The sequence below is a fragment of the Pelodiscus sinensis genome, chromosome 3 (assembly GCF_052426305.1).
Source record: "Pelodiscus sinensis isolate ZL-2025 chromosome 3, ASM5242630v1, whole genome shotgun sequence".
In the NCBI taxonomy this organism is placed as follows: Eukaryota; Metazoa; Chordata; order Testudines; family Trionychidae; genus Pelodiscus; species Pelodiscus sinensis.
In genome coordinates this window covers 45,932,110-45,949,318 of record NC_143054.1, presented here as the reverse complement: position 1 = coordinate 45,949,318, position 17,209 = coordinate 45,932,110, and the positions used below count along the sequence as shown (strand labels likewise).

Here is a 17,209-nt window from a genome sequence, read left to right as displayed (position 1 = left end):
ACTGAACAAAAAAAAACACCCCCCCCAAACAACAACCCAAACCCTGATATCAAATGCTCCAGTTATAAATTTAAAACAAATTGTAATGAAAACAAAAATTATGTTTCTCTAATAGCTCAAAGAATATTCTCTGATTGTTAAAACTTATTTTTAGTTGTTCAGTGGAGTACAGCCGAGTTTAAAGTATACAGAGAAACTACGAGAACATTTGATAGTGGTTCATGATATGAAATTCCACTTAGATAATCAGCAGCCCATTAGTAACAACTTGGAAATGCTAAAAGTCCAGCTTGAACAATTAGAGGTAAGTCTATGTCTTTTTCTATGATATACGAAGAAGCGCTTAGTAAATACAGAGCTGGATGCTGTGGAAAGCCCTAATATAAAGAGAACGATCATGTGGTTCAGATTTTAAATACAATTATATAAATAAATTTACTTTTAAATCTGTTTCTCTAAGTAAATTTAATGTATCTCGCTTATATTTTGTTTGCAGTCATTTGAATCAGGGCTGGCTACTTTTGCTGTTGTTCTAAAAAAAGATATGAAGTTAACAGAAGAGTTTTTAAAGTCTTTGCACAAAGATGCTCACAAAGAACAACTTAAAGAGCTAAAAATGACATATGAATATTTACAGAAGGCCTTTTTTGTGGTCTGTGATATTTCTTCAAAGCGTGCAAAACAAATTGTCTTTGCTGTTGACTCTGAAATGGTATGTTTCTATTGATGATTTTTTGTGTGTACTTGCTTCACTTTACCTTAAAGTAATTCATCTAAGCATAAGTATTTTGTTTTGCTTTTATCTTAACATAAATTAATCTATAATATTTTCTTTCATTTAATATCAGATTTGGTTAGTTAGACTATGAGACTGTAAAATATATTTTCCTTTCTAGGCTAAGCTTGCAATAATGCACCAGGAACTTTTAAGTAGACTTCAGAAGTTTTCAGACTGGATCACAAAAAACAGTAAAACTGTAAACAACCTGACCATTAATCCGAGTGACACAGAAAATGTGAAGCAAAATTTACAACTACTCAAGGCAGGTATCATTTATGTTAAATGATAAAATAGTGTAACTATTTATCAGAAAAGATAGCATAATGCTAGCTCTACTTACATCTGTTGTAAGAAATCTGGCCCTATTTGAATGAGTAATACAGGGCTGCAACCAATCCCAATTTGTATAATTACGTCTTGTTCTTAAACTCCAATCTCTTCAGTGAATTTAATGTACATTCCCAAAACACTATGGATGGGTGCTTTAAAGAAACAAAAGTGGGACAAAAATCCCAAACCATGAATTCAGATGCCCCCTAAACACTGACTTCATGTGATATCCACAAGATGAGCATGAAACCTATATATGATATATAAAATGTTCAGTGACTTAACTGGGGTTTGAATAGGGTTGCAGACTGGTCAGTGACTTGAATCAGATTGCATGGGTTTAACTGAGGACAGAATTGTCCCAGAAAGTGGAGAGGCAGGTAGAGCATCACTCTAGGTTTCAGAGCATGGCAAGAAAGCCCAATGGCAAGAAATATCTTCAGTAATATTCTCCTGTTTCTAGTTCTTGCAGAACAGCTCCCCCTTAGTATCTGTTAAGTGGTGATTCCCAATCAGTTCTCTAATGTGCATAAATAAAAAAAAATAAGACGACTTTGCGCACCATCATTATTTGGAACTTGTTATATAAATAAGACACTCTCAGCCAAGTTGTCTTGTCTTAGAATGCAAGTTTTTAAACTAACTATTTCTTTTTGTTACATTTTTCCTCAAAAACATAGTTGAACATTGAATTAGGGATAATATTATTACTCACTGAAAGATGTTTTATCAGCACTGAACTATTTTTATGGTCAGTTATTTACCCTTGCTTTATTTACAGAACACTTCAAAAGAACTTGGCTGTATGAAGACACAACTGGACTCCATAGCGTTTGATGTTCAGTTCTTTATTTCTGAACATGCCCAGGATCTTTCTCCTAATCAGAGCAAACAGCTGTTGAGGCTCCTAAATAGTACCCAAAAGTGTTTTCAGGAAGTACAGGAAACAATCACATCTCAAATGGAAAGTTTAGAGAAACTGTTATGGACAGCACAAGATCTTGGTGATCAGAAGGTTTGCCTTTCTCTGTCGGTGTGTGCTTAGAAGTTTATCAGTATAAATGCAGGAATTGAATACTAGTGTGTAATTATGTCATATCAGAAAGCATTGGCTTCAGGATTAAGTATGTTGTTATATCCTACAAATTTTATTATATTTGCCTTCATTATTCTGCAAAGACCATATCAGTCAAGTTTGATAGGTATTCTGGTCTTTCTGCGTAGTGCCCATACTACTTAGTGCTATTATATTAGGAAATGGATATATGCTTAAGTTTTCAGACATTATCAACACAAAAGTGAAGAGACCAGATCTAGTATTTCCATCAGATTGAAGGAGACGTATATGTGATTGCTTACCATCATGAATAATGTAACCGTTGTGTTAATTAGCCAAATAATTATAGTCAGCATTGACTTATAGAATGCCTCAGTATAACTGCACCTCCCTTCCTCTCAGAGAAGCACAAAAGTAAGCTTCAGAAGTCAGCAATTCACCCACTATAGAAGTGTTAGCAAAACGTTAGAATCCTGAGGCATTCTAAGAAAGTTTGTTGCAAAGGTGCTAAGGGAGAAAAGTATATAAAATGGAAGAATAAGAAGCATAGATGATAATTTGGTAACAACAATGATCTTGCATGTTTTGTTCTTCGATATTGCTTAAAAGGTGCAAGCATTTTCTACTCAGGTAACATGCTATGCATACCAACTCAGCTAACATACCGGTCATAACTAACCTCTGTTTTGGTATCCTTTTTCAGAACTAATAGGGTTTATCACAGATTTCGAGCGATTAAGAGATGTGGATTTTCACTTCTGTTGGTTGGAGGTTTCATTTCTTACACATATGCATGGCCAGACTTCTGCTGGGCAATTCCATCAACACATGATCTCTTTAGACTTACAGCATATGTGAGGTTTATGATCCATAACTTCTATATATTCACCTTGCTCAATCTGTATACCACTGCTATCATGTTTACAGCATACTTTTAAAATGATTGCCTTGCAATGTTGTTGTTTAAAAAGTAGTTTGCATTGGAGCTTGTGAGGATTCATATGCAGAATTTTGTATTTTATTTTTCTACAAATTAGGATGTGGCTGAGCAGCAGCAGGCATGCAAGGAGAAGCTACAGGAAATGTGCGATCTCTTTACACAAATAGAAAATCGGCTCATTGGTCACCAAGAAGCTCTTGTTATTGGAGACAGCAAGGCTGAGTTAAAACAATACCAAACCAAACAAGAGGTGAAGACTTGACTAAAGAGCATCATCCTTACCAATCTTATAATGTATTTTTGGTTAGTTATAGTCCATAAAGAAACCAATCTGAGACTAAATGAAGAAGACTAAGCAGGTTTTTGGTCAACAATAGCAAGCACTAACTGCATAGGGGTCACAGAAACAGGAGCTGACTCAGGAGCTCATACTGACTCTGTCTAGAGAAGGATTATAATAATGTGCTTAGTTCTCTGCAAGGAGAGGTATTGAAAAGTGATATCCAGATTTGTTATATAACATCCTGATATAGCTAATTCACACTGCAGCTTTGCCAACAGCAATGTAGCTTGCCTTTCAGTTTGCCCAGGGGTTTGGAAATCAGCGCAACATCCCTAGAGGCAGAATAACGAAACAGAGAGAAAGGTGAATGCTCCTCCCCCCAAAAAACTATGCCTTGTTGACAGAAGCCAAGGTGCTGAAACTGTGTACGGTACTCCCATCTATACCAAAACCATACCTCACCTTTATAAGTGGAAGCATGGAATGTTTATTCTGATGACATTATTATTGAAACTTTTTTGTAAAAGGATTTCTCTACTCTATATTTTTTTAAAATTTTCCCTCTAGAGATGGTAGCAGGTTGCCTCAGTCCCTTTTTTATAACTTTTCTGTTGTAACCTTGTGACAATATGTACATCTGAAAGTGTTTTGTTTGGTTTGCTATTAGGTCCCACCTGTGGGCCAAAACCTTAATCTTTTAGGGTACATCTACACAGCAACATTATTTTGAAATAACTAATGTTATTTTGAAATAACTTAGTCTGTGTCTACACAGCGGGCAGTATTTTGAAATAATGTCAAAGTACTGTCAAACTGGAGGACTTTTTACTCTGTCACCTGTAACCCTCATTTTATGAGGAGTAAAGGAAGTCGGAGCAAGAGTGCTCTATTTCAAAATAAGTGCTGTGTAGACACGCCCAATTTCAAAATAAGCTATTTTGAAATAAGTTGTAGCTCAATTGATGTAGCTCAATTTATATAGTTTATTTCTAGTTAAGTCCTGCTGTGTAGGCGCATGCTAAGTGAGTGATTTGTGAGAAATGTGAAGTGAAGTACAGGTAAATTACTATTCTTTTGTTGTTTTTTCCACAAGGAGTTACAGAAAGATATGCAGGCAAGTGCACAGGCGTTGGCAGAGATTGTGAAAAACACCGAGATGTTCTTGAAAGAAAATGGAGAAAAGCTGTCACAAGAAGATAGGACTGTTCTTGAGCAGAAACTTAATGAAGCTAAGACAGAATGTTTGCTGCTTAGCCAGAAGGCAGAAGAGTCCAAAAAAGAGCTGGATAAAGCTGTGACAACAGCTATTAAGCAAGAAACAGAAAAGGTTCTTATGCAACAACTCTCCATCTGTATTTGAATTTTTTAAAAGTTTTAGGGACATAGTCTTTCCACTTATTACTGGTTTGTCAATGAGCGATCAAAGTCATATTTTACCTGGGTAACTATCAAAGTAGTTAGTGCATGTTTCTTTTACAAACACAGCAGATTTTCAGTATGTCAATTAACAGACATTTTGAGATTTTAACTACATTTTTCCCTGGTTCAAATGTCCACATTTTCAGAATTCAAACTCTCAACTTTCAATATGTAGGTTGCTGCCATTGAACAACTGGAAGAGAGCAGAAATACAATAGAAAATCTCTTGGACTGGCTGTCAAATGTGGATAAGGCTTCAGATCATGGGGATGAGAAATGGACCCAGGCAATAGAACAGAATGGAACCCATTTTAAAGAACAGGATATAAAACTTTTGGAGGGAGAAGAAGATGAAGTCAATGGTAACCTATTGGAACTTCAGCGACAGACTGAAACCCATGTAGATGGCAGAGTAAAACCCACAGACAGTAACCTGAACCAGCAGTATCAGAAAGTGAAGGTACTATATATGCATGTTACCAGTTATGGAAAATATTCAGCATTTAGGTACTATAACAATAAGTACCTGAATCCTGATGAAGTCAATGACAGCCTTTCCATCAGGCTTTAAAGAAATCAGTAAAGTACATTGATAGATATTCTGTTAATGGAGAAGGCATTAAAAAGCATCAGTGTTTGCCTGTTACCATACACATGCCCAGTTATTTCCTATTGTAGGAATGGGAGAAATTATAGTATTCTCCTTGGCAAATATTGATATCTTTATGATAATCACAGTGCCCTTTATTTTCGCAGGCTGAATTGAATACAGTATAATGTTTATTGTAGATAAATAAAGTATTGTAGGCAGAACCACAGCTTCACAGTCCTTCCTGATCCTTATCAGAGATACATTACAGACAGTCCCCGAGTTACGTGGATCCGACTTATGTCGGATCCCTACATACGAACGGAGCTTTTCTGCTGGGGGGGGGGGGTGGGGGGGGGGGGCTCAGCTAGTGCGCCCCCCCCCCAGCAGACCAGGCTTTTCTTGCCGACGCCTGGGGTAGAGCAGCTGGGGTCCTGCCGGGTTGGTCCCACAGCGCCGCTTCTCGGTGCTACTGGACCAACCCGGCAGCACCCCAGCTGCTCTGCCCCAGGCGTCCCCAAGTCAGCCGCTGTTGAAACTGATTAGCGGCTGATTCCAGGAAGCCCGGGGCAGAGCAGCTCTGCCTCCGGCTACCTGTAGTCAGCCGCTGGTCAGTTTCAACAGCAGCTGAATCTGGACGCCAGTTCCGACTTACATACAAATTCAACTTAAGAACAAACCTACAGTCCCTATCTTGTACGTAACACGGGGACTGCCTGTATTTGGTCTCACATGTTTCCCTTTGAACACTGATTACACAGAGCTACTATTATTGGGAGTGTTGAGATTATTCTCACTTTAAAGATGACAGATTCCCAGAGGATAAAACACAATATTATGAAGGCTTCAGTAGGAGCTTCAAACTCCACAGCTCAGCAACTTTACGATGTCTGTTCCAGGCAGCATATTTACTTATGACAGCCATCTCTATGTTTAGATACAATTTTAACAACACAAACCCTTTTAGATTTGGAGTTATGGAACTGATGAAGGATCTGCAAAAACTGATTGGAGAAACAATTAGTATTTTGGAATAGCTTCCATGTAAAAGCTTCTTAAAGAAAATGGAAGCATAGTTGGTTTTGTTTGTATCTGTTGATGCTCTATAGAAAACAGTATCAACAGAGGGCTCAAATCTGGTATTTGATAACCGTCTACCACACTTACATGGGAGAAGCACTATACCCATTTTGCAAAATACATACTCATTGTTTCTACAGGAAATGGGGAACTGAGGTGTTTTAAAAGATATAATCTTTTGTTCCCCAGAGTCAAACAAGTTTTACATCAAGTTCTTTTAGTATGTATTATCATTTATTAGTTTTAACTTGGTTAAATCTATTGGTATCTAATGTATGTGGATTTTTTATGAGATAGGATGGCAGTTTTTCTATAAGGAAAGATATAATCATCTTAAGAACTATTTACTAAACTTCAAAAATGGAAATAGAAAAATTAGCAATAACTCAAAATAAATAGGAAATATCTATTCTGCCTTGGATATATCTGGCCCATAGAACCAATAGCTATTGTGTATGCAACAAGTACAGAAATATTTATAGATAACTGCTAATCATGGAGCATGCTATATAATGAATCCTGTCTTTAGTGATCTTCATGGAATGAGGGGAAAAAAGATCCTGGAAAAATTTAAAGTGCCTGTTTCTGATGGGGGCTGCCTGGGTCTGTACAAGTGACTGCACTGAGCTGTGTTGGAAATATAGGGCTGGGTCCTCAGCTGATGTGCACCAATGTTTCTCCAAGTTCCATTGGAGATGTCAAAAGGGCTTTACCTACATATACATTAAGGTCTATTTTATAATTACCACTAGTTATTTCTTCAAGTTTGAAAATGAATGCATGGCATTTTTTAATGATCAACTCAGAATGTTGAAAGGCTTTTTCACATATCTTCTGATTGATTAGACAACCATTTCTGAGTAATCTAATTAAAACACTATTAATTACTTACAGTACTCACAAATTGTTATCTGATCAATCCAAAGAGACTTGGAAAAGCCTTTTAACATTCTGAACTGCTTTGTAATTTTGGACCATATTGTGCTTTCAGTTTCTAAACAGAACTCCTCAGTGATTTCAGTGGCGACTTTTGGTCAAAATATGTGTCGTGATGAAACCCTATATAAAGATGCTAGTCACAAACATTTTAATTTTTTCGTGCAGGCTCAGCATGAGAAAATTATTTCTCAGCAACAGGCTGTTATAATAGCAACTCAGTCTGCCCAAGCATTACTTGAGAAACAAGGCCATTACCTCTCCCCTGAAGAAAAAGAGAAGATGCAAAGGAACATGAAAGAACTGAAAGTCCAGTATGAAACCGCGTTAGCTGAATCAGAACAGAAAATGAAATTAACACACTCTCTGCAGGAGGAACTTGAAAAATTTGATACAGACTATAATGAGTTTGAAAACTGGCTACAGCAGTCAGAACAAGAACTCAAAAACCTAGAGGCTGGTGCTTCTGACCTCTCTGGTATCATGACCAAGCTGAAAAGACAGAAGAGTTTTTCAGAAGATGTTATTTCTCACAAAGGTGACTTACGGTACATTTCAATTTCTGGACAGAGGGTGTTAGATGCTGCTAAATCTTGTGGCAAAAAAGATGGTGTCAAAGTTGACAAAGATGGTATTGATACTTCGTCTACTTACACAGAGGTGCAAAGTAAACTGGACGGTGCTTCAGGGCGTTTCAAATCTCTTTATACTAAGGTATGTTTTATTTCCATCTGAATGAGTAAGGGGAAAGGAGTTAGCTCACCAAATGTTTATGCAACAGATAATTTACCATTAGAACAAATTAGAAAGGCAATGGTAGATTCTTCATCTCTTGAAGTCTTCAGATAGAGATTGGATGCCCTTCTAAGAGATATACTTCAGTCAAACACAAGTGATGGGAGTAACTGGGGGTACGTCTACACTAGCTCCTTAGTTCGAGCTAGGTAGGGTAATGAGGGCAAGTGGAGCTGCAAATGAAGCCCGGGATTTAAATATCCCAGGCTTCATTTGCATGTTCCTGGGCGCCGCCATTTTTGAATCCCCCTTAGTCCGAACTCCGTGCCTGCGGCTACACGCGGCACGGAGCAGGTAGTTCGAATTAAAGATCCTAATTTGAATTACCATTACTCCTAATTCCACGAAAGGATAACTTCCAGGGAGGGGAAAGAATTCTGTCTCTGTGTCCTTTGCTCTGAGGACACCTATTCACCAGGAACAGGACTAAATCACCAACTCATTTCACATCTGATCCATGACGAACCTTCAGATACTAACAAAGGTTTCTCCATTCAGTGTTCAGCATGGATAGAACCATTATAATTTTAACCTTCACGTTTGTAACACAGAGTTGCATTGATCTGTTTAAGAGGGATTTATATGTGTGTCACTGTGCTCAGCTCATTACTCTCATCCCTGTGCTAGATGTTCATAGGCTTAAAACCCGTGCTGCTGTAGTCTTGCATAGTGAAAGGTGCCATCTTTTTGGTAGGATGTTCGTGGCATTAATGGCATACCTACACTACAAACTTAAGTTGACCAATGTAGTAAGTACAGCAGTTTTTCATGGCCACACTACCCCCCTTCGGTCAGTGGTGTTCATCCTCACTGGGAGCGCTTCACCCAAGTTAAGAAGATTGTGTGGGGGTTGAAAGCCTGGGCTCTCATCTCTGTTCAGAGTTCCCTGCTGGGAGTCCGGCTGCTGCCCAGTCTCAGGGCACAGATTTCCCTGGTGGAGCTGAAAGCCCAGAGGGACAGATGGCCTCCTGACAGAGAGCTCTGTGCCTGCAGCCTGGGTGGCTGACCACAGAGAGCAGGTAGTCCAGAGGGCAGTTGCTGGGAACCTTGGTAGCAGCTCAGTGGGGAGCAAGGAGCCTGGGCGGCAATTCAGTGGGGAGCCAGGAGCCCAGGCGGAAGTTCACTAGTGAGTGGGGAACTGGGGGACAGCTGGTCTCTGTTTGGATGGTCTACTAGCTGGTCTGTAGATGTCCAGGGATGAGGGCCCAACTGGGAGTCAGGCCTGAGAATCTCAGCAGAGAGCCTATCAGCCGTCTGTGTCAATTTCATGTCTCAATCAGGGAGTCATGGAATTGACAAAAATGACAGCCAACCCTCAATGCAAGAAACACAATATTTACACAGACACTGCGTGGCCCTAACTATACCAACATAAGCACTATGCCTCTTTCAGAGGTGCAGTTATTATGTTGCTGTAGTAAGACATTTACATCAACAGGAGCAAGGATATATTGTGTATGCTGACACAATTAGGTCAGCATAAGCTGTCTTACATCAACCTAACTGTACAGGGTAGATCGGGCCTAAAACTCATTCTTGCACATAACTTTTGTTCTCCGGGTATATGTTATATATTCTCTAGCACTTTTCAGTGTGGAACACTGAATATCCTTGTTTTTCTAGCTGGTATTCCTTCTCTTAATAAAGGCTTGATTCTATGAATTACCATTGAAATATTTGTGTGTTGAGGTGCTTAGCCCTTACTAAACGTTCCATGGCTTACGGGTTTGCATACAGGCAGTCCCCGGGTTACGTACAAGATAGGGACTGTAGGTTTGTTCTTAAGTTGAATCTGTATGTAAGTCGGAACTGGCATCCAGATTCAGCCGCTGCTGAAACTGATCAGTTTCAACAGCGGCTGAATCTGGACGCCAGTTCTGACTTACATACAGATTCAACTTAAGAACCCCAGGCATCCCCAAGTCAGCTGCTGCTGAAACTGATCAGCGGCTGATTCCAGGAAGCCCGGAGCAGGGGCTTCCTGTAGTCAGCCACTGGTCAGTTTCAGCAGCGGCTGACTTGGGGACGCCTGGGGCAGAGCAGCTGGGGTGCTGCTGGGTTGGTCCAGTAGCGCCGCCGCTCCTCGGCGCTACTGGACCAACCCAGCAGCACCCCAGCTGCTCTGCCCCAGGCGTCCTGATTCAGCCGCTGCTGAAACTGACCAGCAGTGGCTGAATCAGGACTCCTGGGGCAGAGCAGCTGGGGTGCTGCCCGGTTGGTCCAGTAGCGCCCAGAGCGACGCTACGGGACCAACTGGCAGCGCCCCAGCTGCTGTACCACAGGTGTCCGGAGCAAAGCCGCGGAGGACGGGGGCAGGGGGACAGCCCAGACGCGCCGTGGCTGTCCTGCTGCCCTTGGGCTCCGTGGCTTTGCTCTGCTTTGCTCCCCGTCCCCTTGGTCTGCAGACCAGGGGGACGGGGAGCAAAGCGGCGGAACACGCGGGCAGCGGACAGCCCAGACGCGTCTGGGCTGTCCGCTGCCCGCATGCTCCGCGGCTTGGCTCTGCTTTGCCCCCCGTCTCCCTGGTCTGCAGACCAGGGGGACGGGGGGGGGGGGGGCAAAGCAGAGCCAAGCCGCGGAGCGCGCGGCCAGCTGACAGCCCAGACGCGTCTGGGCTGTCAGCTGACCGCGCGCTCTGTGGCTTGGCTCTGCTTTGCTCTGCTTTTCCCCTCCCCCCCCACCCCCGTTCCCCTGGTCTGCAGACCAGGGGGTCGGGGGGTGGGGGGCAAAGCAGAGCCAAGCCGCGGAGCGCGTGGGCAGCGGACAGCCCTGTCCGCTGCCCGCGTGTTCCGCCGCTTTGCTTCCTCTCCCTGGTCTGCTGGAGACCAGGGAGAGGAAGGACCCCGTTCGTAACTGCGGATCCGACATAAGTCGGATCCGCGTAACTCGGGGACTGCCTGTACTATGGTTTCTGAGTGAGCTCATGCATGATCACTATCTAATTTAGGTCAGGACATGACACCTTGATTACAAAACCAAATTCTGATCTGTTTTTTTGAACATTTGGTGATCAAGCTTCTCTCTCCTTGTTTGGAGAAACTCATAGTCATTTTCTCACTAAACCTTCAGTGAAAAGTAAGACTGAAAGCTGCTGCTATTCATAGACTGGATAATACCTAATTGGCTTTTGTAATCTATGCAAGACTTTCAAAGAGGCTCTATTTTGTGCATGCACGCAACCCACCTCCCCAAGATCAAATGGTTATTTGTGCAGGTAGTTTGCACATTTAGAACACACAGCCTGGAGGCTCTTTAAAGAAGCTCTTTAAAGATTTGATCTTAAATGTTCAGAACAACAACAAAATGCCTAGCATACCTTAGACATTTGTTCATTAAATTATGCTTTCCTAGACTGGAGCAGTGAGACTGAACATTGGGTCTCCCGTAGCTTGGGAGAGTACTCTAACCACCAGGCTACACAGTTGTTTTCAGACGTGTGCACACATGAATTTTCAATTATTTATGCAAAGTGCAACTGCTTCAATAGGTGAGATTAAGGGAATCGCACATCAGACTATCCCACAGCCCAAAGGTTAGGGCGCTCACATGAAAGATGACAAATCCCTGTTCAAATCTCTTCTTCCAGTCATGCAGATGGGGGACTTGAACCAGAAGTCTCCCACATCCCAGGACTCCCCTCTGGGCTAAGAGTTCAGATGGATCTCCCCTTTCCACTAGCTGTTTTATGTGAACTTTCCTTAGGGGTATGATCAGGTGTAATCGAGGGCTCCCTACTGGGTGGGACCCTACATGTGACTTAGGCAATGAAATACCTATCTTCCATGACTTGTGACTCACTCCAAGATTTAAGTAGACAATAGATACCCAGACTGGAATGCCAAAGCCATGCATGTGCTGGGAGGCAGAAACATAGGTACAAACTTTTACTGCAAAAAACCAGGTGCCTAGTGAGTAGAGGCATTTGCACAGTTCAGCAGGAATTTTGTGTATTGCAGAGGGCCCAAAACTGGGACTTAACGGCTAAAAAGGGAGTTAGGTGGCTAATTCCTTTTGTGCATCAAGACCAGATGGTCTTTTTAATTGAGACTTTTCAAATGTTGCTTGTGTAATTGATAACAGGAGTGACCAGAGCCTTGCATGGATCCTTTGTTTTTGTAGAAATCTAAAACAATAAATAAATCAAGTTTTAAAACAATTTTTAGCAGACATTGTTTTGTATATAATCATACCAAGAGTTCCTACTCTGAGAAATGAAATGTTTTGCAATATTTGGCCACTAGATGGAGACTAAGTAACAAGAATAAAAGATATAAGTAGAATAGCATTTTTTAAGCTTAAGAAGATAAATATTTCAAGTAACTATTGGTAAATATTATGACTTTATGAAACCAGAACATTTTGCCCATTAAAACGGTCTCCATAGGTACCAGAAGAATTCCCTAGAATTGTATTGCTTGGCACAAGTCACTGTGTGAATGGTGAGGTGTGTTAACTTAAAAGACTGAAGGATTTTTCTCTGTCTGCTCAGAAAAAAAACCCACCACATTTTTACAAGATCAAAATAAAGTGTGAACCAGTCCCTTAGCAGGTGGACTTAATATAAATAGCCATTTCTGCAAACCAAGTATTCTCTTGTACAGATTTTAGTATCCTTGCTGACATACCCCAGGTGGGTTTCCAAGGTAAAACGAACTCATGACCACGTTCATAACTTGGTTTGCATTAAAAATGAGCTCAATTTTTTTCTTAAAACCAACCAGGTAAATTAGAGAATCTATTAAAAACATTTGAAGTATTTTTCTCTGTTGTAGTTTCTCTTTGTTTAGGCTGATTCTTCTGTAGCTATTCCAGAGTGTTAGGGCACAGAGAGAGAAATGTGCACCAGATTGTGCTCTCAGTTAATAATGCCACTGACATCTGTAGAATTGTAGTAATGTAAAACTAATGTGAGATCAGAATCAAGTCCAATATTATCTGATATATTAGGGTATGTCTACACTACCCCGCTAGTTCGAACTAGCGGGGTAATGTATGCATACCGCACTTGCTAATGAAGCCCGGGATTTGAATTTCCCGGGCTTCATTAGCATAAGCGGGGAGCCGCCATTTTTAAATCCCCGCTGCTTCGAACCCCGTGTAGCGCGGCTACACGGGGCTCGAACTAGGTAGTTCGGACTAGGGTGCCTATTCCGAACTACCGGTACACCTCGTTTCACGAGGAGTAACGGTAGTTCGGAATAGGACCCTAGTCCGAACTACCTAGTTCGAGCCCCGTGTAGCCGCGCTACACGGGGTTCGAAGCAGCGGGGATTTAAAAATGGCGGCTCCCCGCTTATGCTAATGAAGCCCGGGAAATTCAAATCCCGGGCTTCATTAGCAAGTGCGGTATGCATACATTACCCTCCTAGTTCGAACTAGGAGGGTAGTGTAGACATACCCTTAGCTACTCAGATCTCTATGCAGATGAAGGACTCCATGGCAAAACTTCTGGTGAATGATCCCTAACATTTTATCTTATTTGCAGCATGAGGTTTAGGCAGTCCCAAAGACAATTATCTTGCCCATCGGTACCCCTGTACAAAGTATCCATTTATTAACAAAGCAAACTTAATTATTTTTATTTTTAAAAATTACCTATTCTATTGTCTAAATTAATTTTATTATTAAAACTGTGTTCACCATTGGTCAAAATTTTCAAACTTAGATGCTTGATGTTAGGTACCTAGATCTATATTTTTATGCACATAGAAAAGGAGTCTGTTTTTTAGAAATATTGAATATTGTAGCTTCCAGTGACTACATTTTAAGGTGACTAATTTTAGACATCTAAATTGGAAACATTGGGCACTGTAGATTGATAAAAATATTTTTGTGATCACCGTGTGTTACCCTAAGAAAGCCCACTCACAAGAAACAATATATTCTCTCTAGTTACAAAAAAGTTTTTCCTGTTGGGCAACAGAATGTTGTTATCATGCTCTCATGCTCAGGATGTTAGGCAAGCGTAGCGAGCATGGGGTACAGCCTACTAGTATATTTTAATGTATGCTTTTTCCTTCTTTTTTAGTGTGGTATCCTTGGAAATAACCTTAAAGATTTGGTAGATAAATACCAGCATTATGAAGAAGCCTCATCTGGGCTTTTATCAGGTCTACAGACCTCTGAAATAGCTGTGAGCAAACAACTGTCTGAGCCAATTGCAGTGGATCCTAAAAACCTCCAAAGGCAACTAGAAGAAACCAAGGTAAAAACCCTCGACAAATTAAAACACACATAGATAAAAAGAGCTGCTTTTTGCTGAAAGGCTAAAATATTCTAACTTAAGCAATTAAGGGCCACATTCTTCATATATCTATCGAGAGAGCAATAGATCTATAGAGATAGAGAGCTATAATACAGATATAGAGCTATAGATATAGAGATGTAGATATAATCTCCTATTGAGCTTGAAGTTTACTGTCTGAAGTCTCATCTGAAAATCTGTGTATTAAGGATAAAGCACATGGCAGGCTTTCACAGAAACTGACTTATGCTGTGAAGAACTAAAAATGCCATTGACACCAAGTGGTATCAAGTAACTTCTTAGTTTTCAGGTGAGGAGGTAAAAGCTGGAAGGTTTGGTGAGTTGGTAGAGACTCAGTGATTCTAATAGTTACTGAGGGGATATGATTAGGGTAGGTCTACACTCACAGGGAATGTCAAATGAAGATACACAACTCCAGCTACATTAATTATGTAGCTGGAGTTGACACACCTTTTTTCGCATTCCCCCCCATCCCCACAGCACTCCCATCGGCTTCCCTTACTCCTCACACAAGCAGGGGTACTGACAGCTAGTGGAGGTGCCCTCTGAATTTGATTTAGTGAATCTTAACTAGACCAAATTGAAATGTGGAAGATTGATCGCAGCAGCGATCTGTTTAGTGTAGAGTTGGCCAGGATAGGTACAGTAGATTAGAACTGATGTCCATGGATGCCAGTGGTTAGTCTGACGCCCATTTGTTTGCCCATATGGTTTGTCATATGCTGCAGAGAAAAGTGTAAGAAACCTGCCACAGAAAGATATGGAAAATCTGTTCTCTACATTAGGTCTTATCCTGATCTCTAAGGGTATGTCTACACTACCCCGCTAGTTCGAACTAGCGAGGTAATGTATGCATACCGAACTTGCTAATGAAGCCCGGGATTTGAATTTCCCGGGCTTCATTAGCATAAAGCCGGCACCGCCATTTTTAAAAGCCGGCTAGTGCGAACCCCGTGCCATACCAGATAAGTGGGTTTTTTTTAGAAACCTGGACAAGCTGGCACAATAGAGTCACCTTCCTCTTGGGAAGTGAATCCTGTACCTGTTGTGCATCAGACTAGCATGAGAAAAATCTTGTCTCCCCGACATGTCAGCACTAAAACTACAACTTTATATACCAGAGCAGAATGATAGATGACACTGTCATATTATAATGATCATCGTACTTTTAAAAAGTAGCATTTGTAATTCTTTTATCATTAAAAATGTAAATTTGGAACTCTGAACTTCCAACAGTTTTAGTTACATTTGGGCTTCTGAGTTTTAGAAAAGTAGAAACAACACTGATTACAATCTGAAGCTGTTTTTAAACTCTTAATTCCATACTCCCAAATGGATTATATTCTGTATAATGCCAATTTTCATGCAACTAACACAAAAGAAGTGAGTACTGGGGCTCCTTTATGAAATTCCTACACGGGTTACTTGCAGCAGAAAAGAACATTCAACCAGTGTGTGCTGAGAAGGAGGGGGAAGTGCACAGGCTCAAAAGAGTCCAAGAAAGAATAAAAACAGGAGGTTCAGAATAAAGAAGGCCAATTAGTGAATGGAAAACAAAGAGAATTTTTGAAAAAGTCAAGTGTTGTAAATTAAAGTTGCCCCGTTGGCTGACACGTGCAGATGATCATCTATCCAGACACTGACATTTGCAGTATCAAGATAGACTTTTTATAGGGCTTAACTATTCTTAAGAAAAATTCTTCAGTGTCTTTGGCACAAACTTGCTTGCTTTCTGTCACTATCAAAGGTCTTCGAGTTCAGCCTATTTTAATGTTATTTGTTTTATTTTTTAAACACAATATTTATGGCTAGTGCAAGGACAATGCCACTTTATGTTTGAGGGTTTTTTCATGGCAGCTGGAGTAACATATTAAAGTATATCAATGCCTTCCTCCAGATAGCAATACCTCGACTAAAATGATTATATTTCCTGAACCATCATGATTTCCATGTTCAGGTATGGACCTGTCTAACAGCTACCTGAAAGTGCATAGCGGTACCACCAGTACAGGATATAAAGGATGATGAATGTAGCATTGAAAGTATATGCAAAATTGCACAATAGGTAGGACATGCCAGCATCAGAGTTTCTGCCCTTCAGAACTTGTATTCAGACTAAAGCACAATACAATATAAACCAATTCAAACAATTACCATATAGGTGAATGCAGGGTTTGTCAGTAGAAGATTTATGGCACCAGATGCAGCAGGGTAAAGTTCATGCAGTGTTCTTCTTGATGTAAGGCATGAGATGCCTTCTTGATTCCTCAGTAAGAAGCACTGCTGTAAACCTTCCCACTAGTGCCATTGATCCACTAGGTCCTATTCACAGTGAAGCAAGACAGGCATTTTCATTGCCCTTTTATGACCTCTGCAACACTTGTTCAGCCTGTCCTCAGCCACCTCACTGCAGCTGCCTCTTTGACCAGTCTTCTGTCCAGAAGCATGGTAACCTGCTGTACCCAAAGCTGGTGGTGCTGCACATGATAACCTGGCTGCTGTGTGGCTGAGAAGAGAGGAATGGCAATGTGCTGGTGTTTAGCAAGTCCTGTTGGGCATCAGGAAGCTTTCCATCAGAGTTGCTTATATGGCAAAGTGGAAAAACTTGACATGTTGAGCCTCTGACCATCTCATTGATGCAGAAGAGGCCTTGCTGCAGGGTATCTTGGAATATTTGCTTCAGCTTCAACTCCAGGACTTGTCATTGTCCTAAGTCAAGGTACAAGTGATGGCC

General features: G+C 40.9%; 1 protein-coding gene across 28 annotated transcripts in view; it reads left to right on the top strand.

Annotated features, from left to right (window-relative positions):
• DST (dystonin) overlaps nucleotides 1–17,209 on the top strand; it is a 466,993-nt gene that overhangs the window by 302,887 nt on the left and 146,897 nt on the right. For 12 of the 28 annotated variants that reach the window (XM_075923642.2, XM_075923640.2, XM_075923662.2 and 9 more), the window contains 9 exons: nucleotides 155–304; nucleotides 497–712; nucleotides 897–1,043; nucleotides 1,893–2,144; nucleotides 3,206–3,358; nucleotides 4,485–4,718; nucleotides 4,986–5,270; nucleotides 7,584–8,129; nucleotides 14,239–14,415. In XM_075923642.2, coding sequence (XP_075779757.2) covers nucleotides 155–304; nucleotides 497–712; nucleotides 897–1,043; nucleotides 1,893–2,144; nucleotides 3,206–3,358; nucleotides 4,485–4,718; nucleotides 4,986–5,270; nucleotides 7,584–8,129; nucleotides 14,239–14,415 — 2,160 coding nt within the window. The remainder of the gene's footprint in view (nucleotides 1–154; nucleotides 305–496; nucleotides 713–896; nucleotides 1,044–1,892; nucleotides 2,145–3,205; nucleotides 3,359–4,484; nucleotides 4,719–4,985; nucleotides 5,271–7,583; nucleotides 8,130–14,238; nucleotides 14,416–17,209) is intronic. The other 16 variants (XM_025182427.3, XM_075923660.2, XM_075923659.2 and 13 more) reach the window with 2 other exon arrangements.